Source organism: Erithacus rubecula (genome assembly GCF_903797595.1).
Source record: "Erithacus rubecula genome assembly, chromosome: 10".
Classification (NCBI taxonomy): domain Eukaryota; kingdom Metazoa; phylum Chordata; class Aves; order Passeriformes; family Muscicapidae; genus Erithacus; species Erithacus rubecula.
Genome location: NC_136662.1, coordinates 9,300,598 through 9,326,312, shown reverse-complemented (window position 1 = coordinate 9,326,312; position 25,715 = coordinate 9,300,598). Strand labels below are relative to the sequence as shown.

The window sequence follows — 25,715 nt, the reverse complement described above, 5'->3', positions numbered from 1 at the left end:
TGTATCCACTAATGTAATTTATTTCCTTTACAGGTTCAAACGTGTACTTGAGAAGAGAGCTCATTTGTTGGGGAGACAGTGTGAAACTGCGTTATGGTAATAAACCTGAAGACTGCCCATACCTCTGGGCACATATGAAAAAATACACTGAAATCACTGCCAAGTATTTTCATGGTGTTCGTCTGGACAACTGTCACTCAACACCTATTCATGTAGCTGAGGTACGCAAAATTAAGCATGTTTATTATAAAGCAGCTTCCTGTCTGTGAAATGGATCCTGCAGATTTCACAGCAACAGTGCAGGACTTGTGGCAAAGTTTAGGTGGGAGTGAATCTTCCTTGTAGCATAAAAGCAAGGTTTCTTGTCTGGTAGTGTTCAGAGATGGTTTCAGCTACGTTAAACAGAAGAGTGGTGGAGCTATTGCATCTTTTACTTATCTACTTTAGCTGAAATACTGTGGATGTGGACATGCCTGGCTAACTTTTCCCTCACTGAGCTGTGGATGTAGTGCAATGACTGCCAGTATCCAGTATGTCAGTTTGAGCTGGAGTGATTGCCATATTTGATTCAAAGTCTAACTGTTTTTTGTTTTTTTGTTTTTTTGGTTTTTTTTGCCATATATATTTTGCTATTGCTAAATTAAATAGGAAGTGCTTTCACTTCACAGAATTTAAAAGCTGGTAATGGACTCCTGAAAAAGTTTAGGCAGGTGTATTGCTAAGGCTAGTGGTGCTTGTTTCCCAGGGAGCTGACCACATCCAGAAGTTTTACTTGCTAGTAAATTAGTTCTAAATAGGTTTGGAGTAGTGCAGCTTGTTAGTGCTTAGTTTCAATTTTGTAACACAGTTTATTTAAATCTGTGAAGATCTCTCTAAAACATGTTTATTTGCCCACACAAGTTTTTAAGTAGCTCCTAAATGCAGCCATTTCAAAACTTCTGCCATTCTTTTGTTTAGTGTTACTATTTTTGGAACAGTAACTGCAAAGGCTTACACTAGAGTGCTGCTCAGATTTCTTAGTTCAATAGGTATCTCTTTTATCCAACCTTTGCTCTTGTATTTTGAGCAAAGATTTTGTTTTAAAACAAAGTAGTAGTTAGCCCAGAGTCTACAGAAAATTTCCTAGAATTAATCAATCCATAAGTAGTATCTGTAAAATATAACTGTGGTTTTCTGAAACTTCCATGTTACAGATCTTTTTAATGTGCTGCATATATGAATGATTCATTTATGTTCTGTTAACATTCATGTTGATGTTTGTGTATATGTAGCTGACAATGGATGTCTTGCATTAAAAATGTATTATGATCTATAGGAGATGCTAGCAACAGCCAGATCAGTCAGACCTAATCTTTATGTGATAGCTGAACTCTTCACGGGCAGTGAGTACATTGACAATGTTTTTGTCAACCGCCTGGGAATTACCAGCCTGATTAGAGGTACAATAAGCAGTTGAAAATTATGTAGGATTGTCATGTATGGTTTGGAGTTTTAAATGTGAAACTAACATTGGTTTGCTTTTTTTATTTTTCTTACATATTCGTGTTCTTTGCTTATGCAATTACCTTTTCTTCTTCATGTTCTGTTTAACTTCTCCTGTGTTGTATGCTAATTCTTGGTTTTGCTTATGTTTGTGTGTCCTCTTCTATGTAACAACTTGTTTTGTTCCTTAATTTTGGCTTTCTGTTTGTCTTTGCTGCATGGCATTTTCCTATTGTCCAATCCCTGCCTAGCTTTGAAACTTGTCCTTTTTTGTATCTACCTTTCCCCTTTCTGTGGCTTTTTTGGCTGTGCTTTTTGCAGTACATGCTGGACACAGCTAGAAAATTGCGAGCCGATTTGTATGTAGTGGCTGAACTGTTCACAGGAAATGAGGAGCTGGACAATATCTTTGTGAATAGGCTGGGCATTACCTCCTTAATAAGAGGTAGGCTTGCTGCGTGTGTGGTCTCTTTCCAACGAGAGATTATAGATTACATGCTTTATCCAAGAAAAAGTCTTCTACCGGAATATGCACTTGAAATTTCATATTCCATATAATCAGAAGTACAGGTTGTGTATTGTGACTTTTTTGATACTTGGCAAAAAATACAGTACTTGCCATAAAGTAAGGGAAGACCTTTGTTAATTTATAGAAGGCTAAATATTTCACTCTTGGTCTAGTGAAAGAAAAAGGAGTTGTAGCACAGTTCTGCTATGTAAGTCATGCATCGTGTCTGATTTTTGTTGCATGAGTTTTTTAAAGCCTGTGAGAAATAGTTTGATCTCTGCTTTATCCTTTGTTTTCCATTAGCTTTCTCTTCCTTAATACGTTGTAGTGAATTGAATATTCTAAGGCTGTGTTTCCCCACTGGAAAATATAGCTATATGTGTTTGATTTTTTTTTTTTTCTTTTTTTTTAATGATTGAACACATCAAAATAACAGCTTCTAAATGCCACATTAACATCTTTGTGTGTGGTGTCCTGGGTGGTAGTTCCTGTTATGCAAACACTTAAGTATTCTGTTCTTTAGAGGCCATGACTGCCTACAATAGCCATGAAGAGGGGAGGTTGGTTTATCGCTTTGGAGGTGAGCCTGTCGGATCTTTTGTTCAGCCACGTTTGAGGCCTTTGATGCCTGCTATTGCTCATGCACTGTTCATGGACATTACACATGATAATGAATGTCCCATTCAGGTGAGCACCTAAACCAAAACAAAAAAAATATTATACCTTTAATGCTTTTGGAAGTGATATTTCTGAACTGTGGGAGGGCTTGATGCAATCTGGGTATCCTGAACAATGTTTAGAACAAATGCAGTTCAGTTCAAGCTTTAATGCAGAGAAAAAAAGTCTGACATTCAAGATTTTGTCTTTGAAGGGGAGAAGTATACAAAGTTACTAAATAAGCTGGTTTGAGTCTTTCATCCAGCTTCTGTAAGTGGTTCTGCTTCTGTTTGTTGACCTCTTCTCCTGAGCTTGTTTACAGGCAGGAATGAGAGAGAATGGTGGGCAGGGAGTGCTTATTTTGATGATTTTTCTGAAGTCGCTTTTCTTAGTTAATTTGTGGAAATTTTCTCCAGTAATTGTATTGTAATTGAGGAAATGATGACCATGAGATAAGCACTTCCTTTGTCAAATTGAGTGTATCTTCTGTATGCTGAATTGGGAGGATTGAATTTTCTTGGTTTCACTATTAATTAGCTATATATTTTTTAATGCAGCACCGATCTGCATATGATGCTCTTCCTAGTGCAATGATTGTTTCCATGGCATGCTGTGCTACAGGAAGTACCAAAGGCTATGATGAATTAGTACCACATCAGGTATGTGTCTCCAGTTTAAGTCCTAAGCTACCTTTAAAAATACTTCTTATTCTCATTCTAGAACATGTGTTTTAATGTAGTTGGTTTAAAATTCCAAGCAGTTTTCTATCTGGCATTACTTCAGATTGTCCAGCTTCATATGAAATTTGAACTTGAATTTGAGCAGTTCAGACTTCAAGGTGTGGTAGTTTTTATTTCCCAGAGTAGTTCATATTTGCTTAAATTTGTTTTTTATTTACAGATCTCGGTAGTATCTGAAGAGAGGTTTTATGCAAAGTGGAATCCAGCAGCACATCTGACTTCTGGTGAAGTTAATTTCCAAACAGGAATTCTAGCAGGAAGGCTGGCCATAAACAGGCTGCATCAGGAGCTGGGGGCTAAAGGCTTTAATCAGGCAAGAAGTGAGGGTAACACTGCAATTTCTTCATATGTGTGCTCTGAGTGAGCACAGCTGCAATGTTATGTCTTTTCTAGGTGTATGTAGATCAAGTTGATGAAGATATAGTTGCAGTGACAAGACACTGCCCTACCACACACCAGTCTGTTGTGGCTGTGTGTCGAACTGCCTTCAGGGATCCTAAAACTTCTTTCTACAGTAAAGAAGTACCTGAAATGTGTATCCCAGGTAAACAGATTTCTTTGTCATATGCAAAAATTTCAAGTTATTCATGCTTTTTAACTTCAAACACATGCAAATGAAATCCATATGAGAACTCTCAGTATACAACACTCCTTTTATATGTGCCAACATGTATCTCTCAAAAGTGATTAAAAAACCAGTAACAGACTTGCAATGCTTAGAGTTTTCAGAAACATTAATATTTAAATATATTCCTGCTGCAAGCTCCCCTTGAGGGTGGGGAGGGTTTATGGTCCTGTTTGTGAGCTAGTAATAGTAGTGAGATGGTTAATGGTACAGAGTTGGGGGAAATACTTTTTATTTTGTTATACTGGGGAAAAAGGCTAAAATTTTATCCTCTTTGATTATATTGCTGTTCAGCTTTCAAATATATGTAGCTATTTTGTAGCTTGAAAATAAATCTTTGTGAGAACTCTGTATTGAATAAGTCAGTGTGAGGACAATACGTATGCAGTACATACATAATACTAATTAATTATACAGAATATTTACTATACTTAAAAGTAGCAAAGTATAATGACTTCTATACATTACCTGGAAATATTTCTGAAGAGAAGCTTTCCAAACTGGCATTTTAAATATACTCAGTTCTTTGAGTGCATGTGTGTGCTTGTTTTAAAATCAGTCACATTATATTTTAAGATGTTTACAAGAATGGTATACCTTATGTCTGGAAATTACTTAAAGGATAGAGAAAATTAGAATTTGTATATTGATAATAAATTGTTGCCCTTTAAAGATAAACCATCTGTAGCTACAGTTTGGAAAGCAATCTAGCATAGCCTCTTAAAAGATAATAGGGAAACTAAGAAAGCTGATGACCAGTTAAAAGATGGGTTGTTATTCTCTTGTCATCTGATTTTTATGATTGATTTATTATAAAATAACAAAAATTGCCTTTTTAAATACAATACAGCATGTGAGTGTGTAAGGAATATTTATAGGATATTGAAAACACTTGCATATATTCTGTTCTTCTTCTGCTATATGACAGAGAATTGCATATTGAATATTCAGCTTTTTCATTTTAGTTTTTGTTTCAGAATTTCTAAAGAATCACTTTTTTCATTTCAAATATCCTAAGAGCTGCAACATGGTTTAACTTTTTCTAGGCAAAATAGATGAAGTAGTACTTGAGGCAAGGACTATTGAGAGAAGTGCTAGTCCTTACAAAAAGGATCCACATTTTATAAATGGATTGCCTAATTTCACAATGGAACTCAGAGAGCATATCCAGGTAATCAGCCTCCTTCACCCATGTTCTGATGTAATATTTTTTAATTTCTGTTACTTTATATTAGAAAAAAAAAAAAAAAGACAGTGAATTTCAGTTGCAAATTTCTTTTCTTTTTTAAGATAAAAGACAGTAAAATCATAAAGCAAGCTGGAACTGCTATAAAAGGGCCAAATGAGTTTGTACAAGAAATAGAATTTGAAAGATTAACACCAGGAAGTATAATAGTATTCAGGTACGTTATTGTAATTGCCATATGGCTGTGGGAGTTAAGAAGAAGTGACAGGAGACTGGAGACTATTTCTAAGTGCTGCATTTCTACAAGATGTGCATTCTTACCTGCAGAGTTAGTCTGGACCCAAAAGCACAAGAGGCTGTGGGGATACTCCGCAATCATTTGATCCAGTTCAGCTCTCATTTCAAATCTGGAAGTCTTCCTGATGATCACTCAGCACCAATATTAAAAACACCATTTGCTTCGTGAGTATTCTTTAAGTTGCTGATGTAGAACCAAGAGAGCTACTAGGACAGCAGAGAGTATTATGTAAACTTATGGAGGGGTTGTTGAGTTCTGGTGGTGGTGATACAGATGAGTTTGAATTGTCAGTGTGCAATGAAAACTCAGATCTTCTCATGGGTATAATATTAATGAGGCTAATACTGAAAAGCTTCTCAGTTTGTGTAATTGCTGCCTAAAGCAGACTTTCTGTCATGGTCCGTGTTGGGGTGCGATTGTTTGGGTTTCTAAATCAACACTGAAACATCTGAGAGTATCTTGGAACACCAAAAAAATCAGGCTCCTAATTTACAAGATGGAGTATTGACAGAATTGTATATATTTTAGTGTTTTAATTTAAGTTGGAAATGAGTATTGTTTGTGAAATCCTTTCCCTGTTTCCCTATTGATGTTATTTTGAGTTTGATTATTTTTATTTTCTCCACTATCTTTTTAGAATTGCATCTAAACTAACTTTGGCAGAACTAAATCAAGTGCTGTATAGATGTGAGGCAGAAGAGCAGGAAGATGGTGGAGGCTGTTACAATATACCAAACTGGTCGCCCCTAAAGTATGCAGGCCTCCAAGGTAATAGTTTCAGCACTATTTTTTCTGTCATGTAAAGAAAGTAAATGAGAGCTGCTCAATCTAGATCACATCATAATGCTGATGTATTGCTGCTGCCGTTGTGTGGTAAAAAAGGTGATTTTTTTTCTGCTTGACCTTGCTACTAATTGGTTTTGTACCCAGGAAATCTCATACTAGAACAAAACCCCTCTCTCTCGATGTTTTGAAACTTAACACTGCAGCCCAGTGTGTGTTTTAACACCACTGCCTTGACTTTTAAAGTAAAAAGAAAACAAATCTACTTCCAGGGAAAAGTTGTATTAATCTAACCTGAGGCATTACTAGATTATTGAGGAGTGCCATTTATCAAAAATAAAAAATTCCATCATGCTGGTTATTTGCAATGATTTTCATAAGTTTCTAGGATTTTTGCTGAGGAAACTAGAATTGGGTTGTAGGACTTGTTATGCAGGACGGAAAGAAGCAATCCAGTTAAAGCATCTGTTGCTATGTGCCTTTTCCTCCTGAATTGTAATTGCTGTTTGTGATAATAATGTGTCTTTTAATACGGAGTTGGGTTTGTATCTTCAGGGTTAATGTCAGTGATGGCAGACATTAGACCAAAGAATGATTTGGGTCATCCATTTTGTGATAATTTAAGATCTGGGGACTGGATGATTGATTATGTCAGTAATCGTCTGATTTCACGTGCTGGAGCCTGTGCAGAGGTAAGTAAAAATACTTATTGGGTGACTTTGGGGCTCTAAATGGGGCTCTAAATTTTTAATTTTCAATTACTGATATTTATTTTTTTTTAATTCAGACTATCTATAATCTTTCCTGTCCAGGCAATTTCTTCTATTACATTAAACCATTAATAGGTTTTTCTTCCTTCCTTTCAGTCCTATTTAAGAATAGACTGCAAAAGGGAAATGAAAAACATATAGGGCATGAAGGTATTATTAGCTCTTGAATGAAGGCTTGAGGGATTCCTCAGTTTACTTCTCCTCAAATAAAAAATTAAATTACCGATAGTTTTTTTCCTTGTGGTTTTTTTTGGGGGGGCTGAGGGTTTGTTTGTGTTTTTTAAAAAAAGTACTTTCAAGGGAGTGCCTAAATAGTACTGCATACGTGAGTATGATACAGCCCAAGTCAGCCAAGCACTGGGAAGACAGGAATTACTGAGATTCAAGGTTCTCTTATAGCTGCATTACAGTTCAGTCCTTTTCTTTATCATAGTTTGTTTTCCTACATGGAAACTGCTTCTTTCTTTATTTCACAAGACCTGATTTTTATAAATTATCTAACAAATACAGTAAGAAAGGCTTTAACATTCTTGTTTCATTTTATTCCCGGAGTCAAGTCCAGTAATACAAAGCAGAAGAATGGATAAAGCAGTCTAATGTACTGAAGCTAATGCTAAATTTGACCTGAGAAACAGAGCTTTTCTAGAAAACAAGTTAGACTGATACTTGCCACGTTTACTGCTCTTCAAAGACTACTGGGGGTTTTTTTCTGTGTATTTGAGTTCTTAATTTGTAGTGTCTCATTCTGTTTCAAAGACTTAAGTCATGTCAAACTACAAATTTGCTGTTAGCGTAGTCTCATCATGTGATATTTTGACAGGTGCATTCTTTATCTGCAAGGCTTAAATCTTTAGTGACTTACTAGAAAGCAGTCATAATATTATTTAGCAGGACTAGAAGGAATGAAAAATACTTTCCAGATGTCAAATGTTGTGCAGTAAGGATGGGAAACTCTAGAATCCCAAGTCCAAGACTCAGATCTTCAGTCATATTCTCTAGTGGCTCTACATAATTTAGCTCTGATAACTTTTTGTGCCTGGTCTTCAGCTTCATCTCTCCAGTCCTGTCTTTTTACCAATGCAAAAATTCCTTCCCACGTTTGGATTATACTGATGCCTTTTGCTACTTAATTTTAATAACAACTTCATGATAGTTCATTTTTTGACTATAAGATTATATATATAGTCTCCTTCTGAACTTCATTTTGACCCATTTATTCTTGATAGTATAGATGCAATATACATTTTTCTCTACTACTTTTCTTAGAGGTCATGTCTTTTAGTGAAAGTTTGGAGCAGAAGGATGCAGTGTAACTGGAGTGTTATGCATGTACAAAACCTGTAACTGAAAGCACTGGATTTTGAACTGTGATGGATCAAGTTCTAATTCTGTTGTATTTTAATAGGTTGGTAAATGGTTGAAGGCCATGTTTGTCTACCTGAAGAGAATTCCACGTTACCTCATCCCATGTTACTTTGATGCCATTTTAGTGGGAGCATACACAACACTTCTGGATGTGGGATGGCATCAGATGTCCAGGTATGCTTGGCCTTTTATCAGAGCTATAAGGGCATCTGTATATAATGGAAGCTTTTAAGTTTTATCTGCTGGAGAATGTAATTGGAATATTTTCATACTCCTGTAATATAAAAGGGTAAAATTGGTAGAGAATTATCAAATCCATCTTATAAAAGTGGTGGTTTGAAAGACTGAGAGTTCAGATACCTATCCAGGGTTTCAAGTTATAACTACTGTTGGCACTGTGCAATAGGAGGAAGAAACTCTAAGCCAGCATCTTTTTTGCCAGGCTTTGGAAGCTTTTTTTAAAATACTATTATTTTAGTATTATTAAAGTTCAGGTTACTAAGAAAATACTGGATTGTGTTTGATGCTGATAATTTGTTCAACACTTCTCCATTATTACTCCCATTATCTGAGAACTCGGCTTACTTTTGAAATAACTGTTTTATTTCCAGAATCTGCTCCATTTTTCTTGCAAAAGGGAGATTGATTTCATGGAGACTATTCTATGAATATGCTGGACAAGTCAACATTGTTTTGTAGAAACAGGGACGTTAAAATGGGAATAAAATTTGGTATGGCTGTGAAATCATGGAATGTAATATATTTTATGAAGAAATGCTTGGAGATCAGCTAGTCAGGAATGGAGATCACCTATTTCAAGCAATACCTTAACAGATTTTTTTGAGTTGCAGTTTTTGTATATATATGTAAAAATATGTTCTCTAAAAATTCTGAACTAGTTTTGAAAAAATTTTGTTCATAGCAAAATATTTTTTATCATTTTTTGAAGTCTTGGGTCTGTGTATAGGCATTAACTAAACCAAAACAACCTTTTTTTTTAAACTGTTTTCTAGAAGCACATATTATAAACACTTCAACTGGCATTAATCAACTAAGATTTTACTCTTAACATTGGGCACCTGTTTTAGGAAAATGAGTGATTTACTAATTAAATCTTAGGTTAAAAATCAGTTAATAAAAAAATGCTAGTAATAATCAATTCCTAGTTTTTTATATTTCTTATGAGTAATGCTTGTCATAGCCATATGTAAATGAAACATTTTTAAATAAAAAGCATTTTTAATAAAAGCATTTTTCATTGCTGTCTGTAAATTAAATAGCATTTTATAGACTGCTATAGTTGAATACAAAGTTAATTTAATTATGTTGAATTACAGCTTTGTGCAGAATGGATCAACGTTTGTTAAACACCTTTCCTTGGGTTCAATCCAGTTATGTGGGATAGGAAAATACTCTTGTCTGCCAGATCTGTCTCCTTCCTTACATGATGTTCCCTATAGGCTGAATGAGATTACAAATCAGAAAGAACAATGTTGTGTTTCCATGGCAGCTGGTAAGTGAGAACAGCCTTTAAAAAAGAAGTCTTCTAAAACAGTTAAACTAGTTTTAGTAACTATATTAAAATTTTCAGCATCATGTTTGAGACCAGATGTCAGAAATTGAATAAAATGTAGTAGTTTCACTCACTTTTGTCTTGTGTTGAAGGTAAAGATTTGCCCATGTTAAAAGTATGTGAGTTTTCTCTAGAAGTGCTCATGGATGTTGGGAGGGAGAGCTTTATCTTCTAATGCTTTACTTAGGGAACTTTTTGCTATATTTGTTGTTACCATATATAGAGATCTACAAAAATATTTTTTTCCTTTCCAGAAGACTTGCTTGAGATGAGTGTATTTATCATAAGGGGTTTTGGTTTATATTTCATAAATGTGAATTTTAGAAGTGAATTTTAATGGAGTAACAAGAGTGACTTTACGGTTTACAATTTCTCAGAGAGAACTATTAGCAGAAGAACTCCTTGTATGAAACTGTCTCCAAAAGGAAAGAGCATAAAAGCAGTCAGCAAGTAGTATTTATACCTCCAAATGTTCTGCCAGCATCTGGCAGTATTCCTGTGGGCATTTGCCTATGTCCAAAGTATTATCTTCTGTGGCTTAGAATGAATTTATTTTGGTTCCAAGTTGGCTCATTTCTTTTCTGAAGCCTTGGAAACTTTAAAACATCTACAGATGCAGTGGCATCTCTCTCAGTGGAGTGCTTTTCTTTTTGCCATCATTCTTGTGTAGCTTTATTGCTTTTAGTTTCTGTATTTTAATAACATTCCATTTGCCTTCTTTAGTGTTACCTAGAAGCACAGAGGCACAGTGTTCCCTTAAACTGGTCATAAAGATTAATTATACTGAAAGGTTTGCTTTTAAATACTCCTTTTGCATACTCTCTGGTAGTTGTGCCTGAGATTTTTAAATTGCACACAGATTGTCATTCTCCAGTGCTGCTGCCACGTGCTAAAATTTGCAGAGATGTGGAGGCCATGTTTGAGAATTAGTAAATACTTTGTTAAAATAAGTGATAGAAGTGAAATACTGTTCTACTGGGCATGCACAAGAGACTGCTGGTTTGAAACTCTACCATGTGGAATTTCTGTTTAATAGAACATTAAAGGAAATAAATGGAAGAAAAGACAAGTATGGACCTTACTGTTGTGATTATGCCTTGTCAGTTAGAATCATTCTTAAAGCTATATGTTATAATATCTGCAGTAAAATAGTTCTATAAGCTGCTGGAAAAGAGAAGCAGGATGTTTCACAGTGTCTAAGAACAATCTCATCCTTGTTATGCTGCTGAGATGCCACAAATCTCATACATAAAATCTTGCCAACAAAGTGTTGCAATCTTGTCATAGTTCTGATTTTTTGGGTTAGTTTTCTTTAACTTTTGGTTCAAGTCCCAGGTGATTTAATAAAAATTAAAATGCCACTGCTAATGGTATGAGAAATACGTTTCTGTGATCTTGAAATTCTAGATGACATTGTTCTAGAAAAGGGTGTATTTAATTCTCTCAAGAACTCCTCCTAGGAGATTGTTTATTTGAAATATCTTAAGCTAGGAAAAAGTTATAAATAAGGATATATTTTTTGCTTCTGGTTATTTTATACATATGTGCTTGATGATTTCTGACACATCAATTAATTAGATGAATAATGACACTTCTTTTCAGGTTTACCTCACTTTTCTTCTGGAATTTTTCGTTCGTGGGGAAGGGACACTTTTATTGCACTAAGAGGTCTGCTGTTAGTTACTGGGCGCTATCTAGATGCAAGGTAAGACTGGCCTAGCTTGGTTCTTGTTGGCTTTGTAGGCAGTTAGGAAAAAAGCAATGCTCTCAAAACCTGAGCTGATGCACAAGCTGTTAGAAACAGTTGATGTGCAATATAAAATTTTAATGGTACTAGACATATTTGGGAGCTCCCTCTAAGTGGAATTAAAATATTACTCAAATACTCTTTTGCCTTCTTAGCACTGTTACAAAGCTAATGTTCTGTAGAGATAAGGTAGTTTTAACCCCATCAACACTACTGTTTGTCCTTGGACAAAGTGATTGTTTCACTAGTACTTGCATCATTGTTGAGCAATAATTTCAGAATTATCTACATAAAAATTTCACATAGCAAAAGAGAATACTGTTTTAATCAGAAAGGCATGAATGCAGCTCTGTCTTTTTTTTTTTTTTTTTTTGTAACTGCTAGTATTTTTGTATTGATACTAGAAATCAGCCAATTGTGCATTGTTGTGCACAAGTCTGGTAGCTATAAATATTTAACCTGACAAATGAGTCATGCATAAGCCAGATGAATTTGATATTTTGATTAATATGAATTTGAAGGGAGCTTGACACATCATAGAAATATAAAAATGAGTTGGTGTAAATCAGCATGTATTTATGCTGTTGTACATTTGGCCAACTGTTAGTTTTGTCATGCAGAGAGATCTGCAGTCAAGTAGGATGTTTATTTTGCCTTTAACAGCTAGTTGGAATCCATGTTTTCTGCAAGGTATGCGCAACGGTTCTCAAATGAAACTTCTCATAACCTCAGTTGCTGTCACCTCTCTATTTTAATAGGAAATTCCCATCTACTCCTGCCCTCCGTCCCCATTCCACCCCACCCATCAGAATGGATACCAGGGTAATCATATACAAGGTCAATAAAAACCTTCCCTGTGACCTCAGTGGGATTTGGATTTAGGGTCTTTATCACTACCCATTAAAAAGCAAATTATCTTTTCCATATGAATAGATGATGTATGTTTTGTACAAAGTGATTTAAATGTATTCATATTGAGGAATTTGTTAGGCAATGGGTGGGTCTTTTTACTGTAAAAAGAGAGATTTGAAAAACTGAGAAATTTGTAGCTTTCAGCAGCAAACTTTTGGCATCTGTCTTTAAAATCCTGTCTGTCTTCTTGCTATTAATGTAAGCCTGTATGCTTTGTACTTGATACTTGGTCCAATAATGACCTTGAAGACTACTTAGTCAAGACTGTGATTTTCTTTTGTTCTAGAAACATCATTTTAGCATTTGGTGGGACTTTAAGACATGGTCTCATTCCCAATCTGCTCGGCGGGGGCACACACGCCAGATACAACTGTCGGGATGCTGTGTGGTGGTGGCTTCAGTGTATCCAAGACTACAGTAAAATTGTTCCTAATGGATTAGACATTCTCAGGTGTCCTGTTTCTAGAATGTACCCAAGAGATGATTCTTCTCCTCAGCCTGCAGGCACTGTGGTAAAAATTCTTCTAATTTAACTATTTAACAAAACTATAATGTTTTAATGAAAGGGTGTAATTCTCGTAGCTACAAGAACCTGTTGAAATTTGATTATAGCACAAGAATTCCATATTTTAGGAACTTCTTGCATCACCTGATTAGATCAAGTGCAAGGAGGAAAAAACATTCCATCAGCTTCTAAATATTTTTGTTGGTTTTTGTCTTAAAAATGTTTATATGAGAAGTTGTGTACAATGTATTGCCATTGCCAAGGATGCTGATTGAAAATGTTTGATGGTTTGGGAGGTTTTTTGGCATATCATATAAACAAGAGGTTTAAGAAATGCTTTCTACTCGTTTTTCATCTTGCCTTTCACATATCTTCCAAACATGTAATGAATCTAGGATCAGCCACTTTATGAAGTAATACAGGAAGCAATGCAGCGACATATGGAAGGCATAAATTTCCGAGAAAGGAATGCTGGTCCTCAGATTGATCAAAACATGAGAGATGAAGGTAACATACACAGAACGCCTGCTGTGCAAAACAGAAGTTGATAAGTATATTTTGTATTTACTTTTTTTCTTATTTCCTCTTTCTATATTGAAATAAACTTATATTTATTGTCACTAAAACTATATTACTTTTTATGCACATAATACTTTTGAAATGCCAAAATAATAGTTTATTGTCAGCAGCTGCTCATATGTTAAGGTGCAAGTTCTCTTTAAAATTTCACTTAAAGTACAGTTGCCTTCAGAAACCTACCTCATCTCTTGTTGGAAAGTCTTCTTGTTTATTAGGATGTTGGCAATGTGGGTACTTGGGGTTTTGTTTTGTCTAAAAAATGAACTTAACACCTGATATTCTTTCTTGCCAGGTTTTAACATAACTGCAGGCATTGACCATGAAACTGGCTTTGTCTTTGGTGGCAACCGCTTCAACTGTGGCACTTGGATGGATAAAATGGGAGAGGGCGACAAAGCTCGCAACAAAGGAATTCCAGCTACTCCGAGGTATGAAAGCTGGGCTTAGGCAAGGGGTTTTATATTCTTTCTTTCATTTAAATTCTTCTGCAGAACCACTATGAGTTCTATTCACACATCTGAGAGGTTATCTCTCAAATGTTCTAAATGTTTCTGTCTGCTAAAATGTTAATGGAATTTTTTTTTCCTTGTGCTGATTTGAAGTAAAAAGCTGTGGTTTTGAGCAGGTGAAGCCCATGGCTTCTGTCAGTCTTAGCTTCATGCCAAGAGTTGACTTCTGAATTCAGGTAGTAAAATGTAATTTAGGAAATACTGTATACTTGCTGTACTAGCAGTACTTTGTTATTCAGACTTCTCATATAAGTTATATATTGATAATTGTGGTGTTTGAATATTTCTTAGTTTGTATTCAAAAATATTTACAACGTCAACAAGTTTAGAGTTGACATGAAGCATTTTGAAGCAGGCTCTTTATTATGTGCAGCAAACTGCTGCAGGCATCCTTGTTTGAATTTGGTACAGTATCAGTCTCAAATTAATTGCCATCCATGGGTGAGAATTGAGGAAAACGTTATCTTACTTGACAAGACAAGCATTTTAATTGGGAGCCAAGAGAGCTTGAAGTACTTTCCAAAAGAGGCTGAGTTGGTGATATGAAAGAGAAAATTCCATTAAGTAGACAGTAAAGCTGAGTATGATACAATATGAAATATTTGCATATATTGATTGCATGAATATTACATGAAAAAAGAAGCAAGTCCAAGAAGTGCATTTAGTGCTTATTTTAATCTTCGCTTTTGACTTGCGTAATCTCTTATGGCAGAACTATTACCAAGTTTCAGAAGTGTATGCAGTATGGAAACTTTGTATTGAACACAGTTTTAACATCAGAGGACCACATTTGGGGTTGATCCTTTTTTCATGTTCTTAATCACTGGTATAAAATTATCCTCCATTTTTGCTAGTTAGCTGGGTATGATGCAGCCTTATTTAAAGTGGTGGTTAGACAGAAAAAGGTATTGGCTACCCAGTTTACAATCAAGTTCATTCCCTGACTAAGAGGGGAAGAGTAGGAAAATAAGAAAAAAAGAAATTGTCTAAATAAGATACTTATTAGTCTAAATGTTTCAGTTACTCATTGAACTTTAATAGCCTTCTTAAGTAAATAATGAGCTTTTTTTATCATTATTATTTTAGAGATGGCTCTGCTGTGGAAATGGTTGGCCTGTGCAAGTCGGCTGTTCACTGGTTGATGGATTTATCTGGGAAAAACATATTTCCATTCCGTGGAGTCACTGTAAAAAGACATGGTAAAAACAGGCACATCTCATAATTGTATTGCTGGGGTATAAAAATAGTTAAAACAATGAAACAGTCACCCTATAACCTCAGACGGTTTAGGTATAGAAGGGCAAAAACTTGAGAAAGTATCTTGTATGATCAAAATCCTTTTCTTACTGCAAAAAATTATTAGAAGTTTATACTGTCTTCTCAATATTTCAAATAGCTTATTCTGTGGATTCCAAAGGAATTTCAGAGCCTGAACACCTTTCATCAAAATGTATATAAGTGATAAGGTTACTGTGTATTATGATGATTGTATCATTCATTACAAGAATGCAGAATAAAATTATGCAGGATACTTGTTCTTTATTTTCTCTTTTTTTTGTCCCTCTCCAATATTCATAATACATAAAGCCCCTTACTGGGAATATTTGCATAAGTATCATTGGAAGTCCCTTATGTTTTAGAGGCAATACTCTTCTAATCACAAAGTTACTTTAAGCTTAGCCAGCCCAAGTGAATATGTGCCCTCTGGAGACTCCAATATTATGTTAGTCTCACTAGAAATTTCAGTGTGCTGTTGTTCTTGTGATCTGTACAATTGGCCTAAATGTAGGCAGTCAAAAACTGAGAGAGGTGATCCTAGGCCTGCTTCTGTTATATAAAGTGTCAGGAATTCAAGAGGCATATTTCTGCTGTTGTCTCTGTGGTTGATTGCAGAAAATTAAAACTGTTTAACATCTTGCAGGAAAGGAGGAGATGATCACATATGATGAGTGGGACAGGAAAATTCAAGGAAACTTTGAAAGGCTGTTCTTTGTCTCTGAGAATCCAGCAGATCCTAATGAAAAACACCCAGATCTTGTACACAAACGTGGAATTTATAAGGACAGCTATGGAGCTTCAAGTCCATGGTGTGATTACCAACTCAGGCCAAATTTTCCAATAGCAATGGTTGTGGTAAGTGTGGGGGAGTAGGAGGGGGGCTTTGCACTTAAATGCAAGCTTAGTTCAATTATAAAGAAAATTTTAAGGTCCATCTGCATGGCATTCTATCAGGAGCATACATTGCTCAGAATAACTTTCTGAAAGCAGTGGGTTTTTTCCATGCTTTTAATATTTGTGCATCTTGGGCTATCTCCTAAAAAATATATCAAGACAGGACCTGCCAATTTGCTGTGTTCGCTCTATTCAGAATATATTTTATGGCTAGATGTGGGAGGCTGCTTTTCCCATCAAACTGGCTAAAAGGATGGATTCTTTGTCTTGATTGGATTTGTAGAGAGCTTCATTAATAGTATTTGGCTAAGGATATATAAAGAGTATATAAAATAAAATCAAAATTGAAAAAAGCATTAAATACCTTCTGTTTTCTGCCTTTCAGAAATTGATTCAGGAATGCAAAACTCAGGCTTTTTGTTATCTTCTGCATTTGTATAAACACAGCCTTATGTATGTATAAGCACAGCAGTTATTCATTAAATCTTTATTATTTTATTAGGCCCCCGAGTTGTTTACACCTGAAAGAGCTTGGAAAGCTCTGCAGATAGCAGAGGAAAAGCTTCTTGGTCCATTAGGCATGAAAACCTTGGACCCAGAGTAAGTACAGTTGAGATCAGATGAAGTGGTAATTCCTAAAGAAGATAAATTATTTAATATAGGGCAGTTGTGAAATCTTCATTTATACCAATGAACTAAGGCTGCAGGAAGTACTTCCAGAAGAATTGTTTTGCCATTCTAGAAGTCCATATGATTGATTTCTTTATAAAGGTAATGGCTGGGTGTCTTTGGATGTCTTACAGTAAGCAAGTCAAATTTGGTATCATACTAAAAATGTTGAATTTACATCTTGGGACATACAGTGTTTTATACATTATACAGCACTACAGTTTGAGTAAAAGGGTAAAATTATGACTCTTAAGTCCTTTCAAGACCTTTACCATTTTCCTACCAAATTTAAACTTAATTTGGAATTCTACTGTCATGTAAAATGTAGAACCTGATGGAGACCTCCCTAACCCAGCCATCAATAAATGTAAATTACAAGTTTTTTGTTAATTTCTGATTTCCTTTTCTGTGTATCAGTTTTAATTAAGACTTTGTTTGCATAATGCATTTTATTTCTTGCAGTGATATGGTGTACTGTGGAGTCTATGACAATGCTCTTGACAATGACAACTACAATATATCCAGAGGGTTTAATTATCACCAAGGACCTGTAAGAGCTACTTCCTTCAATTTTAGAAAAAGTGTAGTTATCTTTTCAAGCCACCTGCTTTGATAATCATCTCTTCTTTTATTTGTTTAGGAATGGGTGTGGCCAATTGGATATTTTCTTCGTGCCAAACTGTATTTCTCTAGGTTGATTGGTCCAGAGATATATGCAAAAACTGTAGTTATGATTAAGAATGTTCTTTCTCGCCACTATGTTCATCTTGAAAGGTAAGGTAACAATAGACACAGATTTGAAATGTTCAAAATACCAAGCTAGTGGTACCCACCATCCAACATTTGCATGTGAGAGTACAGATCTACTGTATAAACAGTATCTCTTTTCTAGATAGGAAGGTGACTGCTGTATATGCAATTGCAGGTCTCAAGTCAGGTTTAAATACAGGTGAGATCTAGTATCTCTTACAGATTACAGAATTCCTAATACACATCCATGCGAAGACTGAGTGAATAAATCTTATGTAAAAATTAGGATCTTATTTCATACAAGAAATCAATTTCCGAAAAAAAATCAGTGAATTGTCTTTTTAAAAAATCAGAGTATTTAAAAAAAACTTAACTTAATGGAAGGGTAAGTAGTGACAGATTAAAATTGCAGCAAATAAAACGATGCAAAATATTGTTACAATTTTTTGTATTCTAAGTGAGGAAATTAAGATTCTGAAGCTGTCATACTGATATTGATTTTCTAAGGAGACAGAGGAACTTGTATTTTGAGTTTTTAATCAACCCAAACCACCAAACCCACACACTATTTTTCTTCTTTTGCTGTCTAATTAATTAATTGGGATTTGAGACAAACTAAAATAAACAAAAAACCTTGCCCTTGATATCTCTTCCATGTAATCTGCTCTGCAGCACATGAAACAATTATTTATTTTTACCCAAAAGAACAATTCAGGACTCAAGACAAAAGAATTTGTCTGACTACACAAGGAAGAAAAAAGAATTTGTGACGCAACATTTTGCCTTATGTAGTGTCTTGACCAAGTCTCTTGTTCAGTGGTACCAGAAATAATTTGCCGTTTGGTAACACTCTTCCCATTTTCTGTCTTAAAGTAGTGTACTTTTACTCTGCCTTGATACTTTTTCTGTACAGAATAATTAATGTAGCAGTAGACTTTATTTTTGAAAGAGTGCTAGTTTGTGAGAGGATTTTATTCCTAAGGAGGAAAAGGTTTATTTAATCATGCTGTCTTCTAGCCCTTGTCACTTTTTAGCACCATAATCAATTTCAAGTGTAATTTGAATACCATTGTTCTCTAATCCTCCAAATGCAAAACTACCAGAATGATAAACAGGAGCAGCATACCAGTTGTGTAAGTTTAGTTATTATTAGCAGCAGAGAGTCTGCTTTGAAGAAGAGACGCTTCCACTACAATTAACAACTGCAAGTGAAAAAAATATTGGATCTCAGTTATTAAAAGATACATTGTGCTTGTAGGAGAGCAGACCTTTTGTCAAGATTTTCAATTTCCTACTGAGTTTATCTTCCAAAAGGCTTTAAAAGGAAATGTTCTTTTTATTTCAGTCTGTAATCTAACAATACTTGTTTCTGTTTTCTTTTATCAGATCATCTTGGAAAGGCCTTCCAGAACTAACCAATGAAAATGGGCAGTATTGTCCTTTTAGCTGTGAAACTCAAGCCTGGTCGATTGGTGTTATCCTTGAAGTCCTTTATGACTTGTAAAAGTTTATTTTGATTGATTTGATGAAACTTCTGTGGTCTTACTATTGGGCATAAATGAACACTTGGCTTACACTGCAAGGGAAATTAACTGTTCTGCACAATCACTTATGCTGTGTCCTGACTTTCAGAGATGCTGAATGCCAGCAGCTTCTGTGCCCTGTAACTGTGGGGCTTAAGTGTTTTGAAAATCAGGGCGTGACAATAAAATAAAACTGCAGTGCACACTTGATGCAGAAACTTTTAGTAAGGAGCAATTTCAAGAATATGCACAAACTTAATTTTTAGTAGCTTTGGTTTTTCAGCCTTTTCCAAACAAAATCTTAACGAAGTAAATATGCTCCTTCCTGAGCTAAAAATAAGTAGCACAGCTCTTATGTTTTTTTTTCTTTGTCTCTTAAAGAGTAAATGGATGTTTTTGCAAATGCATGCTTAAGGGGAAGTACACTAACCTCTAGCTTTCTGAGTTTGGTATGCTTTGTGCTCTAGCACCATGCATTATTGAAGGCATAATATGTTATCTCTCCATTGAACTGTATAATGGGGATGTTTTTGTATGTGTTCAATTGAACACTCCACTAAGCAACCACAGAAATAAAGTATATGAATACTGTAATAAATCAACTTTTGAAGTTATATATAAAATTTTTAAAACTTTACTTTGAGAGTTAACTCAAGTAATAATGAGCTAACATCCTATGTTAATCTGTCTTTAAATTTATTTAAATACCATGAGCCATATAGCAAACCTGTTTTTTCATTTATATCTGGTTTTCACCATGGATCATTCATAAAAAGTGTGCATACAATGCACAGCCTGTGTCTTAGGGAAAGCCAACATGCTTGACTGCTTATTAAATTAATTTATTGAAGAGATGGGGTCATCTGAGCCCTTCTTTCTTGGGAAAGTCCTAGCTCTGTTAATCAGGTGGAAATGCTTAACACAATGGAAAGACATAGCTACTATCAGAGAGGAGATTATGAGGCTTCTAGGCCTTCTGAAATTGCACCAGTAGCAATAAGCATGCTACCTCTGTCCTTTGGGAACAAATCCAGTGAACATGATGAAAAATGTGTTTTTTCATATTTGGATGCCTGCATGTCCTTTTTAAGTTCAGGATTGACAAACAGAGGAGAGTAGTTGGTAATTCTCAACTCTTCATACAATTTTTCCATCTTAGTGCTATAAACAGCCAGAGAGTGAGGTTGACAACACTTCCCACATCACAAGACAGAAAAGCAAAAGCACTATTTCTTAATGTTAGACAACATATGCTGAAAAAATAAATACAGGATTGTAATGATAATGCACTAAAACACATAAATCAAGATTTTATCATGTCTGTATTTTAAAGTTTCTGTATTCTGTCTTAAGTACAGTGCACACATGCTGTCTTGTTCAGGGAGATGTATTTCAGGTAGATACTGTAAGGGCAAGTTAACAGGTTCAAGAGATTAATTGTAAGAAGTGGCTATACTCATATACTATTTGTTTGAAAGGTTAATAAGGATTTTAACTCCCTTGCTGAAGTGTTGAGTCCTTAGAAGTTAGGAATAGGGAATGTCTATATTATACCTGAACTTTTGAGCTGCAGTACCTGAGTTGGGAATTTTTTATTTTCTCAACACAATGCATAAGAAATGTCATTTGATCAAAAATGTTACCGAAATGTCAGCTACAGATTATTTTTTTAATGTGCAAGAGGCATAGAAAGTATTTTTCATACTGCACTGAACTTTCCAAAATTCTTGATAATTATATTGAGGTTTATGTCCTACTGTTTCCTACTGAAATTACTTATTTCTTGTTTTTTATTTGGAGGTATGTTTTATGGCTCCTGTGGCTTAGAAAGCAGGAACAAAATGGCAGAAAAAAATTGTTCTTACCTCATGGAAACACTTTAAAATTGGAAGTGAAGCTTAAGAGCTATTACTGTTGAAGATTTCCACCAGGTGTCAAAATTATATTCATTGGCAATAACACTCTTTAAGTGTTGGGGAAAAAAAAACATGAGAAATTTTTTGTCCAAACCTTCCTATGCTATGTACAGATTGCTTTCCAGTTTTGCAGCCTGCACTGCTGATAGAGACTGCATATTTGTCACTCCTAGGGTTTTTTCTAATTTAATAGTAAAATTTTAAAGATAAATCACCACTGTGTACACAAAAAGACATATGTTATGAAACTTCTAAACATGCCCATTTATAATGTTGCTTCTGCACTGATTAGTTGAGCATAGTTTTAGTGACAAATACTTTAAATAGGGAAAAATATGTATTGGTTGACTTTGCTGTTAAGTAGCAACAAAAGTAAGATTTAAGATTATTAACTTTATTGGGGGGTGGTGGGTTATTGGTTTTGGGGTTTCCCCTTTTTTTCCTCAAAAAGCTACTCAACACTTTGTCAAGCCAGACAGTTGAAAAATGAAGAGGGAAGAAAACAATATTAACTCAACATAAAATGAGTTGATATCCATATAGATCCAGTCATTATCCCCTAAAAATAGCTGACTTGTATTGACTGATCCTGAGTTGTACCATTATCCTTTATTTTTTACACTCAAAAGCTTCTAGTAATACAAACTTATAATTGGTAAAATAGAAATAAACTAAATAACTCAGTAAGAACTGTGCATCCATTGTGTTCCAGTTGGTGCTTCTTGATCTATATTGTATTAAGAATTATTTTTCCTCCCAACTGAAATAATTTTAACTGTTACCAATGTTCACACAGTTAATAGCTCTTGATTTACTCAAAGATTATTAACTTGAGAATTCAAGTAAACTAATGTATCATTCTCACACTGCATGTTGTAATGTAAAATGGAAACATGAGCTTTACATGTCTGTCTATCACAGCAACAGCTGATTTTAGAAAATGTCATTATTCATTTCTGAAATGCACAAAATAAAATTCTTTAATTCAGAGTTAATCTTCTCTTGTGATTGTTTTGGTTTTTGTTTTTTTTTAAAACGTCAGACTTTGCAGCTAGTGTTGCTTGTTCACTTCTTGCAATTTCACAGAGGAGAGATTGTTAACTCCTCGGGTTAAATGTTAAAATGTGCTAACAACACTTACTACAAAAACTACAGCTTATTAGAAAAAAAGCATGAACTTGAAATTCTTGTTGGTGGCAATGTCAGCTGTCCCAACTGAGTTTCAGAGGCTTTGGGTTAGCAGACCTTCTGCTATGCATGTTTATATAATTTAAGTCTTAGTATTGAAAATTCACCAAGACAACGGTCTTGATTGACTTATTTACAGATACTCAAGTGCTACAGTGATTAACTTTTGGAGTAAAATTCCTATCACAATGGAGAAGGCATTATCACAGCTCTGCTGTGTAAAATCAGTCTCACAGCACACGTGCCTGGTATACTGAGTATCTTTTGCAATGTCCCCATTTCATTCCATTCCTTATAAAAATGGGATTTTCTTTCTAGCTCTCTATTCAAGCATTTTCTTTAAGAAGTTTATTATTCTATTGTATGTATAATAAACATTCTATTGAAAACTTAAGGAAATGTAGAAATTCCAAGTCGCTGAATTGTTCGGGGGAGTTGGTCAGGTCAGAGCTGCCACCTCAGCCCTTACGGCACCTCAAGCAGCTCAGTCGAGAGATAGATGGGTGAAACGTCAATGGTGACTGGTAGATTTCTCTGGAGCTTGTGGATGGCAGCTGCGGGGCAGGGCCCGGGGCTGCGGGGGTTCCTCAGAGCGGGACGGGGCCCGGGGTCCCTCAGGGCTGCCGGGGTTCCTCAGGGCGGGACGGGGCCCGGGGTCCCTCAGGGCTGCCGGGGTTCCTCAGGGCAGGACGGGGCCCGGGGTCCCTCAGGCCTGCCGGGGTCCCTCAGGGCTGCCGGGGTCCCTCAGGGCGGGACGGGGCCCGGGGTCCCTCAGGGCTGCCGGGGCTCCTCAGGGCAGGACGGGGCCCGGGGTCCCTCAGGCCTGCCGGGGTCCCTCAGGGCTGCCGGGGTCCCTCAGGGCGGGACGGGGCCCGGGGTCCCTCAGGGCTGCCGGGGTTCCTCAGAGCGGGACGGGGCCCAGGGTCCCTCAGGGCTGCCGGGGTCCCTCAGGGCAGGACGGGGCCCGGGGTCCCTCAGGGCTGCCGGGGCTCCTCGGGCCGGGCCGGGCGGTGCCGCGGGCCCGGGCGGGGTGCGCCCTGCGCGCCCGCCGGCGCCTCAGGAGGGGTCTGTGCACATCGCCGGCTGCGCACGGCTCAGCGCGCACTCCTCGGGAAAACTGGGGAAACCTGCCCCGAATGACAGCTTGTTTCCTTTTTGAATGTGCTTGGAAGCAGTAACAAGGAAAATGTGCTGCCTGTAAGCATTTGGGGATTTGTGCAAACTTGGGAGCTTGTACACCTGTTGTTTTAATGGAGAGGTACAAGGGAGAGGTCAGCTCTATTCACATTCTGCAAGGTTTGCGTTTGGTATTTCTCAGAAGTTACTGACGAAATTAAAACAGAGGCTTCCCAGTTCTGAATTTTGCATCGAAGTGCAGGTGACCAAGTGCACCAATGCCCATTTTTAATGGGAAGTGTTGATTTCAGAGCACGAGTGGCTGAACAAGGCACAGTTGGCTGTTAATGGTTTTAGCAATAGCTGTTTTTACAGGGCCGGATTCTGAAGGAGACTTAACATATAGTGGTACAAATGTGAACCTGAGAATAATATAGAAAGCTGACTGTGGTTAGTCAGGTGTCAGTCTGAGCCGTCTGTGCTTTTCCAGGCTCTTGTGTTTCTGTAAGTACTTGTCCAGTCTGGTTTGTCTCACTGTGTTCTACCTCCTTGAATCTGTTGTTTTGTTTTGTATTTTTTTTCAGAAATCTTAATTTCTGCCGTGTATCTGTTTGCAATCTTTCAGCCACAGGTAGCTGCTCACCCTGTGTAATAATCTCAGCATATTACACAAAGTTCAGTACCACTGACTATATTTGACAAATAATAAACTTATTCATCTTAATTCACTTAAGTTTATGCAATCTGTGAGATCCAGGAGCAGTTCCCTTCCATTTATGTGCCACATCAATATCTCAGTATAACTTCAGAGAGATTATTCTTCATAGAGTGCTTTTTGCAATGAGAATGAAAGCTGGCCATGAAACAAGAGAATTATGTTGCAGTCTGGCAAGGGTCTTAAATTGGATGATGTGGACTCCAGGTACTAATGGAGGTAAGTTTCTTGTGGATTTCTGCATTTCTGAGTTCAGACTGGTAAATAAACTGGAGCTTAATTTTATGTGGTGGTGAGAAACATAAGATGATGTCTTCTAATGAGTTCTAAAGGAAGATATTTTCAGTCACATGATTTACAGACTTATAAGTACAATTATTTTAAAGCATGATGCTCTAGAGTTGGATTAAATTATAATAGTGGAAGTCCTTTTTAAAGGTAATTTTTAGAGTCACAACCACATAATTTGAGAAAGCTGAAAGATTAATCATTGCAAGTGACATCTCAAGGAAAAGGTTTCTACAAAATGAACAATCTGTTCTGATCTGATACAGACTAGACCTGGGGAGGGATACCTGTTTTAATAGTATGCAATGATAAATCAGTTCCAAATGCAGGAGTTAGGCTCACAGCTGCTTGTGCAATACCCTGAAGAGCAGCCAAATAATGAGTGTCTTAGCAAGAGCAGTCGTTGGAGGGCAATAGTAGGTTAAGTGTTGCCAAGATGTGTTGTAGTATTACACCTAAGGAGAACTTAGGATAGGATTTTGCAGTTAGTGTATAAATTTTGTGGATGTGAACGACCGATTAAAGAGACAGGGATGACACGTTAGAAGGGGTCTTACTTGAATGCATGGTAATCCTGGCATGGTGCACTGGAGGTGAACACCTCAGTAGAAAGCTGCGGATAACGGATGGGATAAGAATAGTGTATCTCTTTATTCCAGATGAAAATGAGCATTTCCAGCCTGGTAGCAGCGGGTGGCGCCAGGCGGTCCCTGTGGCCGCGCTGTCTCCTGCGCAGGCTGGCCGGGCCGTGCAGCTCCCCCGCGCTCCCTCCCGGGCTCTGCATTGCTGCACAGCTCAGCGCTGCGCTGGCTTTAGCGGCTCCAGCCTCCATTCCCCACGTCAGCTTCAGAAGAAGCTTTTAAATGTTTAGGAAATGCTTCAGTAATATATCCTCATGTAGGAAATGTGGGAAAGGAATGCATCTTTGAAGGTTTAGTGACAGCTTGATTGTTTGAAGGGATAGCTTGAACTAGTTAGTATTTCAGTATTAAAAAATCCAGTCGTCTATTTCTCTGTTTTATTGCAAAGTTCAAAAATCGATTTATCTCCTAAAGAATGGGAAATGCTAGGATATGAAACCAGGTATACATTAGGTATTTATTTATTATTTGCATCATAGTTCATCTAATGCTTCTGTA

At 36.4% G+C, this 25,715-nt stretch overlaps 1 protein-coding gene across 4 annotated transcripts in view; it reads left to right on the top strand.

The window, feature by feature from the left end:
• Positions 1 to 22,264, top strand: part of AGL (amylo-alpha-1,6-glucosidase and 4-alpha-glucanotransferase) — a 35,207-nt gene extending 12,943 nt beyond the window's left edge. For 3 of the 4 annotated variants that reach the window (XM_079314280.1, XM_079314278.1, XM_079314279.1), the window contains 23 exons: positions 34 to 221; positions 1,316 to 1,439; positions 2,514 to 2,677; positions 3,205 to 3,306; positions 3,548 to 3,700; positions 3,781 to 3,931; positions 5,059 to 5,183; positions 5,303 to 5,415; positions 5,526 to 5,660; positions 6,134 to 6,264; positions 6,835 to 6,971; positions 8,455 to 8,588; positions 9,752 to 9,927; positions 11,590 to 11,692; positions 12,933 to 13,158; positions 13,547 to 13,658; positions 14,023 to 14,158; positions 15,326 to 15,438; positions 16,161 to 16,372; positions 16,914 to 17,011; positions 17,543 to 17,630; positions 17,721 to 17,854; positions 19,217 to 22,264. In XM_079314280.1, coding sequence (XP_079170406.1) covers positions 34 to 221; positions 1,316 to 1,439; positions 2,514 to 2,677; positions 3,205 to 3,306; positions 3,548 to 3,700; positions 3,781 to 3,931; positions 5,059 to 5,183; positions 5,303 to 5,415; positions 5,526 to 5,660; positions 6,134 to 6,264; positions 6,835 to 6,971; positions 8,455 to 8,588; positions 9,752 to 9,927; positions 11,590 to 11,692; positions 12,933 to 13,158; positions 13,547 to 13,658; positions 14,023 to 14,158; positions 15,326 to 15,438; positions 16,161 to 16,372; positions 16,914 to 17,011; positions 17,543 to 17,630; positions 17,721 to 17,854; positions 19,217 to 19,334 — 3,173 coding nt within the window. In that variant the 3' untranslated portion in view covers positions 19,335 to 22,264. Of the gene's footprint in view, positions 1 to 33; positions 222 to 1,315; positions 1,440 to 1,803; positions 1,928 to 2,513; positions 2,678 to 3,204; positions 3,307 to 3,547; positions 3,701 to 3,780; positions 3,932 to 5,058; positions 5,184 to 5,302; positions 5,416 to 5,525; positions 5,661 to 6,133; positions 6,265 to 6,834; positions 6,972 to 8,454; positions 8,589 to 9,751; positions 9,928 to 11,589; positions 11,693 to 12,932; positions 13,159 to 13,546; positions 13,659 to 14,022; positions 14,159 to 15,325; positions 15,439 to 16,160; positions 16,373 to 16,913; positions 17,012 to 17,542; positions 17,631 to 17,720; positions 17,855 to 19,216 lie in introns of all 4 variants that reach the window. The other variant, XM_079314281.1, reaches the window with a different exon arrangement.
• The last annotated feature ends 3,451 nt before the right edge of the window (positions 22,265 to 25,715 follow it).